Source organism: Colobus angolensis, unplaced genomic scaffold (genome assembly GCF_000951035.1).
Source record: "Colobus angolensis palliatus isolate OR3802 unplaced genomic scaffold, Cang.pa_1.0 Scaffold79, whole genome shotgun sequence".
Classification (NCBI taxonomy): domain Eukaryota; kingdom Metazoa; phylum Chordata; class Mammalia; order Primates; family Cercopithecidae; genus Colobus; species Colobus angolensis.
Genome location: NW_012121709.1, coordinates 1,223,653 through 1,230,854, shown reverse-complemented (window position 1 = coordinate 1,230,854; position 7,202 = coordinate 1,223,653). Strand labels below are relative to the sequence as shown.

At 54.1% G+C, this 7,202-nt stretch overlaps 1 protein-coding gene across 1 annotated transcript in view; it reads right to left on the bottom strand.

Moving 5' to 3' along the window:
• DTX1 (deltex 1, E3 ubiquitin ligase) overlaps positions 1 to 7,202 on the bottom strand; it is a 54,847-nt gene that overhangs the window by 2,494 nt on the left and 45,151 nt on the right. Inside the window, exons 3-9 of the mRNA XM_011928730.1 lie at positions 5,314 to 5,377; positions 2,675 to 2,736; positions 2,201 to 2,362; positions 1,827 to 1,888; positions 989 to 1,147; positions 734 to 895; positions 523 to 612 (exon numbers count right to left, since the gene is read on the bottom strand). Of these exons, the coding sequence (XP_011784120.1) occupies positions 523 to 612; positions 734 to 895; positions 989 to 1,147; positions 1,827 to 1,888; positions 2,201 to 2,362; positions 2,675 to 2,736; positions 5,314 to 5,377 (761 nt within the window). The remainder of the gene's footprint in view (positions 1 to 522; positions 613 to 733; positions 896 to 988; positions 1,148 to 1,826; positions 1,889 to 2,200; positions 2,363 to 2,674; positions 2,737 to 5,313; positions 5,378 to 7,202) is intronic.

The following is a 7,202-nucleotide window of genomic DNA, read 5'->3' as shown; positions in this document are numbered from 1 at the left end:
CACCCAGCCCTGCCTGTTTTTTTTTCTGGGGTGAAGAAAGTATCTGGCAGCTCTCTGCTCTATTTAGTTTGGACTCCACACTATATTAAAGAGCAACTTGTAAATTAGTTACTAACATTCAAAAGCCTAGAGATTTCCCATGAAAATCTGGATTTCTTGGTGCTCTTGAAAAGCAGAAAGTCAAATCAGACAGCCTGTAGGGTGGTGGTGAGAGCTTCGACTGCCTGGGCTCAAATCCGAGCTCTGTCACTTAGTTTCTGTGTGACCACGGTCAAGTGACTTGCCCTCTCTGAAGCCTTGCATCTTTGTCTATAAAATGGGGTCAGGACCTTGACCTCAGCGGCTGGGGAAAGGAGGTAAGATGTGTGAAGCCGGTGGCCATGGTTGCTGCTGTTTGGGTGCTGCTTTGGGGAGGAAAGTGAGAGCAGGGATTGGGGATGATAGGGACCACAGGCCCAGGCCAGTGGTTGCTGGAGCCCCTGGCTGCGCCTATCTCCCGTGCCCTCACGGCTGGGCACCCACCTTCCGGCCTTTCTCATTGTTGGGTAGATAGCAGTGGCGAGGGAATCCTCTTGCGGTGAACTTCTTCCCGGGGTTGGGGTGCTCAGGGCCCTGCAGGAGGGACAGTAGCAGGAATTTAGACCATGAACAGGTGGTGGCAGGGCAGAGGAGCGTCTGGAGGAGTCGGAGGGGAGTGCGGGCTGGGGGCCAGAGAGGCAGAATGGGAGTCCACCTGGATGCCCGTGGGGATGTCGTAGACGATGCGGATGGTCTGGGTGTCAGGGAAGCCGGGCAGCGAGTGGGGGATGAGGTGGAACTCCATCTTCCCAGGCGGCTGCGTACCCGTCTTCTCCCCGTAGATGGCCTTGCAGGTGGGGCACTGCAGGCTGCCATCCTGGGCAGGGGAGGCTGGCAGTGAGTTCCCAGTGGCCCCCCAACCCCACTTCGTTCCCTGCCCACTCCCCAGCCACTGTCCCGCCCAACCCACCTTGTTGCCATTGGAGTACATGGCCACGAGGCACAGCAGGTGGTACATGTGGCCGCAGCGGCCCAGGCGGCCCACGAGCTCAGGCCGCACGCCCTTGTGTCGAAGCACGCCCTCATAGCCTGACGCTGTGACCAGCCGCTCCATGCAGATGGTGCAGTCCTGCAGGTGGGCAGCAGGGGAGACTGAGGACTGGGAAGGGCGGGGCACCTACTGGGTCAGCACTGCCCCTCGGTGGGTCACCATAGGCAGCAGACCACACTCTCTCTGGCACCCATTTGGCAAATGGAGACAGGACACACGCTCTGCCCCATACATTCTTTTCTTTTCTTCTTCTATTTTTATTTTATTTTTATTTTTTATTAAGAGACAGGCTCTGTTGCCCAGGCTGAAGCACAGCAGTGCAATCATAGCTCACTGCAGAGTCGAACTCCTGGGCTCAGGAGATCCTCCTGCCTCAGCCTCCAACATAGCTGGGACTACAGCATGAGCCACTGCGCCCAGCCCCTTCCCATATATTGAATTCTGATATGTCATAGAGGAAGATGGCTCCCTCACCACTCCCCAGGTGAATTAAGGGCTTAACTATCAAAAGCAAAACTTAAAAACATTTAGTGGAAAATATGGGTGAAAATGACCCAAAAACTCAATCACCAAAAGATAGATAAATGTGAGTCCATTAAACGTAAGCATTTCTATTCATCAAAAAACCTCATAAAGAAAGTGAAGAAAGGAACAAACCAGAAGAGCTCTGTATCACCCAGAACCCAGGAGGAGGGGTGAGGGTTCCTGCCCCCTCCATGCCAGGGCCCTCCCCCCTGCCCCCCCACCCCCTCCTCACCTCATCAGGTGGATTTTTCACCTTCTGCATGTATCTTCGAACCACATCCTCGGGATTCTTACCTGCAGGGACACAGCGGTGTGGGTTTGAGGGTACCCAGAGTCTGTCCCTGAAGGCTTGGCTCAGAACTGGGTCAGCGGTCAGAGGGCAGGGGTCAGGGTGGAAAGGGTTGGTCAGGGTCAGAGGTCAGGGGTTGCTGGAGGTTAGCTGTAACAGGAGCCGGTGAAAGATGGGGCCAGGGCAAGGGGAGCCGAGATCAGGCAATGGAGGTGAGGTCGTAAATGCTAAGAATAAGTTGGAGACCAGAGGTCACACAGTTGTGGTCAAGGCTTAGTGGGGTTCATCTCGTGTGAGGCAGGGGGCGGAGAGCGTACTCTTTTTAAGGTGCTTCTTCTTGGTCTTGCGGCACACCCCGGGCACGCCGGGCACGGGCTTCACGTCGCTCTTGCTCACTGGCGGCGGGTGCAGGATGGGCTTGGGGGCCCGCGTCAGGCACACAGGCAGCCCGGCCGCGCACAGCAGTATCCCGGTCATCCCTGCGGGTCGGGGGGCGCGGTTAGAGGGCGGGGCGCCATCCCCGCCCAGACCCCCGACCATTGGCCCTGGGAATCCCGGGGCCCTCCTGTGGGTGGGAGGGTTGCACTCTCGGGCCACACCCACTCAGCCCCTTGAAGGCCCCTGAAGGGCCTTCTGCGGGCCACGCCCACCCCGTGTCCTGGGCCCACTGGAAGGGGCGTTTCCTCCGTGCCACGCCCACCGGCCTATCTCGGGGGCGGGGTCACCAGGTGACAGGCGGGCTGCCTCCTAGTGGGCCCCGCCCTTCTTTCCCTCCCCGGGCCAGACCTCACCTGCCAGGGCCGGATGGACCGGCCCGGTACCATTCAAGTTCTTCACCGGGAGCGCTGGGATCCTGCGGGGAGAAGAGGAGACGCCGCTGCTGGACTCTAGCCCCCGACGCCACGTCAGGGGATCTAGCTTGCCTTCTGTCTCCGGCTCCTGGGCACACACCCTGGCCTCTTTGTACCTCTCTCTCTGCCAACTGCAGTGACCTCCAGGAAACTCTCTTTCTACTCTGACATCCTATTATGGGGCGGGGGTGGCCAGGACCTCGGCCCAGGTTCCAGAGGGATGCACCCTTAAGACTTTAGTGCAGACCCCTCCTTACCTTACAGTCAGCTCCTCCCTCGAGAGGGCGCTTTGGCTCTGAGGGCTCCTTTCATTGGCCGCTGTGCCTGAAACCCAACTACTAGTGTTGTAACTATTTTAGCATCTCTCAAAGCTTGTTAGATGTAGCATTATTAATCTCCATAAAATGTTCCAGGAAAGAAGGATTCAGGAATCAAGTAAGTTAGGAACACGTCACTGCCTCCCTCTCTGAAATTCACAACATATCTGAGCATATTAAAGGCTCTGACAAGCCCTGCATAAGAACATATCATTAACAATGATAAATTCAGGTTTTCAAAAGCATTTGGTGATTTTTTTTTTCTCTTCTGGAATATTTACTGATGTCAGTTTCCGTGACAAGGTATTATCCTCTCTTCAAATGAAGAGCCCCTAGGAAAAGGTATCCTGACTCTCCTCTTCTCCTGGCCCTCAAAAGAGCTTTGGCTTTTGGAGTCAGTCAGAGCTGCTTTCATATCTCAGTGCAACCACTAATGAGTTGGGTGACACACAGCACATCAATCTCATCTCTTGTAAGGGGTGGTCTGTAAAATGGGGATAATATGGTACCTTTTTTTTTTTTTTTTGACTGCTGTGAGGATTCCGTGAAATTATATGTGTCAAGGGCCAAGCACAGTTCCTGGTACCTAACAGATACTAAAAGCACAGCCATCGGTATCATCACTGTCAGCTGTGCAATCCTGGCCGAGTAATTTCACCTGTCTGCTTCTCAGGCACTAAGTCCTGGTGTAACGTCTCTCCATCTTAGAGAGGAAACCACAAAACTGCTGTAGTGACAACCTTGAACATGTCATTTAACTTCTTGATCCTCAGTTACCTTATCTGTAACACAGGCATATTAACACCTCACTTACAGAGTCGTTGGGAGGACTGAAGGAGAGCTTGCAGTGATGTGTACGGTGTGTCTGCCTGAGTCCTCCTGGCTTCAGCACTTGTTTTTGCAGGGAAACTGGTGTCTTGCTGTTGATGGGCATGGAACCCTGGCTGGATACGTTCTGATGAAGAGGGGTGTTCTGAAATCTAGGGGGCAGCCTGAAGGCCTTGGGGGATGTGCCATGAGAGGGGGCAGGAAGGGCTGGGAGCAGTGACAGCTGGAGAAGGAGCTGCAGCAGCCGCCTTGGCTTTTGACATGCCTGTTCAGGTCACAGCCTGTCCAATGCTGTCTGGTCACCTGTCCTTGGCAGGCACAGTTGGCACCAGAAAGCATCTTCAAGCAAATGGTGCCCTTGGCAGGCTTGGGTACTGTTGCAGTGGGTGCAGACACACAGACATATACACCCAGGGCACACACCATCCACACAGATCCACAGATCCAGATATACACACAGACGTGGAGAAGATCACACAGACTTATCATACCCCCTGGGACACATTACACACACATGTTTAAGTACACAGACACACAAACACACACAACCCAGGACGTATACCACAGATACATGCACACACACAGACACACATATCAGGGAGCCTCCCTCCCCATCCGTCTACTTGCGGAACGCACTGCACACACCAGGGAATGCACACCCTGCACACATACATGGACACACACAGGCACACTTCAGGGCACACTCCCCACGAACATACATGGATTAAGATATACACACACACTCACATATTCCAGGGAACACCTCCCCGCACCTACAGAGACTCGTGCACACATGGGGACACACAAATACACACAGAAGCACACACAGCTCTCCCCTGGAAGGACACTCCATGGACAAGAGAGAGTGGCTCATGTAGACCAGTACCGCACCTGCCACTGCCGCCCCTCTCCCCAGCTGCACGGAGCTGGGTAAAGTGGGCAGCAAACCCAGAGTTTGGTGCGCTCAGCCCTCACATGCACCCGGCGCGCTGCAGCCTGCAGAACAGCCTGCCATCCACACACTGACACACGATTCCGCACTGCCTGTGGGGAAGTACTCATGCGTACTGATTCACATCATGCATGGGGGCACGGGAGGACACGCTGACTCACTGCACGCGAGGACACATGCGCACATGCTCTGACCCACACCTCCCGACACTGACACACAGACACTTAGCCTGGGAGGCCCACACTCGTACACACGCAGATGCACAATCACACATGCACACAGGTACAGTGCATACGCCCCCACTCAGTGGCTGCTCAGCTATACTGGCTAGTATCATGTGGCCAGGACTCCCATCCCAGACCCCTCTGAGGGCTGTGGAGAGGTCTGGAGCAGACATCTGGATTGAGCCCCTTGAGGAGCTGTGGCATGACTGAAGTCAATGAACACACCTCCCGAGGGAGGCAGGATGGGATGGCAGGTACCCTGGGTCCCCCAGGACCTGGTCAGTGGAGGTGGGAAGAAAGCACTGTGCCTCAGTTTCTCCATCTGTAATGGGGATAGAGTCCTGTGAAGGTTAAGTGTGTTAAAACATGTAAAGCTCATCATTTGGCACCGGGATGAGAGTGAAGGTGTCTTGATTTTCTTGTCGGGCACCCTGCGGCGGGGTGCCCATGAAAAGGGGCGCTGAGTATTCATTTGACCCTTTTCAGGGTCTGTCATAATCCTCCAGGACCTTCCTGAGGTGGGCAGCTCTCACCACTCTAACTTCCTCCCTCCCCATACTTTTATAGGAATGCATAGAGGTATTTCCCTCAAGCTTCTCCTCTTCCCTGCCCATTCTTCAAGCACCTCTAGTGTAGACACACCAGTTAAGTCTAGGTCTCTCTCACACCTCTTTCTTCCTTTCTGTCTCATAAGAAGAAAATATCTCTTTTTTTTTCTCCAGAGCTACCTATAAAATGGGTGGAAAGAAAAATATTTAGCATGCATACCACCACTGGTTGGTCTCCTACCTGTGGCAGACATCACTAATCCATCACAGCACTCTCTCAAGCTTAGCAGAGTCCTCAGTACAGCTCTCCAGGCAGCCTCTATAAATCAGTAAAGCCAGTTTGCTACCCTAGGCCTATATAATGCCCAAAGTCTGGCCCAGTGGGTAACCCTGCTCTTGCTGAATGTTTGGCCTAGGAGTTAGACAGAGGGTACTCCAGGAAAGGAAGGATTTAGATCTCAGCTGCCCTAAAATTTCTGGAGCCCCTTAAACACCACATTGCCCTAGATTACAAAAGTCAGTCTTGCTCCTGGGAAGAGCACTGTGCGTGGGGTGTCACGGTGGGGCTGCTATTTATTTACCCATCAATGAGCTTGGGGGACAGTCCCGAGGTAGTCGCCAGCCTCTCTCTATCTGCAGGCCTCCTGCGAGAACCCAGGGTAGCAGAGTTCCCACGAACCCTGAGCGTGGGAGCCGCCCAGCCCCCTTTTGATGTGGGACATGCTGTTTCCTCCGAGTCAGTGAGAACATCCTCCTGCCTGGACAAGCGACCGCTGCTCCCGGAAGGGGAGCCAGCCTTCACCCCTAGCTCTGCCTTTTTGTGGGCCCAGCCTGGCACAGGACCTGAGGAGTCCCTCAGGCCCTCCCCAAAACCTGCTCTGACCAGAAGGCAGGCCTGGGCCCCACTGCCATGCAAGCCTCTGTGCCTTTCCCAGCCCTGAATCAGATGCCGTCTGTCCTCTGCTCTCACTCCCCCTACAGCTCCCACTTTGCTCATGGTAATACCTGGCCTCCTACCCTCTGAACCTCATTTCCTGTGTGTTCACCCCTCTCCCACCCCACTCGAGCCACCCTGGTCTCTCTGCTCTTTCCCAAGCATGCCAGGCACATTCCCACCCCAGGGCCTTTGTACTTTCTGACCCTTTCTTGAGGTGCTCTTCCCAGATATCCTGATGGTGCACTTCCTCACTTAGCAGAGGTCTCTGCCCAAATGTCAGCTTATCTGAGACACCTTCCTGACTACTTTATTTAGTTATTTATTTATAGACAAGATCTTGCTCTGTTGCCCTGGCTAGAGTGCAATGGCTTAACCATTGCTTACTGCAGTCTTGAACTCCTGGGCTCAAGCGATCTTTCCACCTCAGCCTCTTGAGTAGCTGGGACTACTGGCACACACCACCACACCCAGCTTAAACAACAACAACAACAACAAACCTTTTGTGGAGACAGGGCCTCACTATGTTGCCCAGGCTGGTATGGACTTGAACTCCTGGGCTCAAGTAGTCCTCCCTCCTCGACCTCCCAAAGTGCTGGGTTTACAGGCATAAGCCATTGTGCCTGGCCCCAACCACTTTATTTATTTATTTATTTATTTATTTA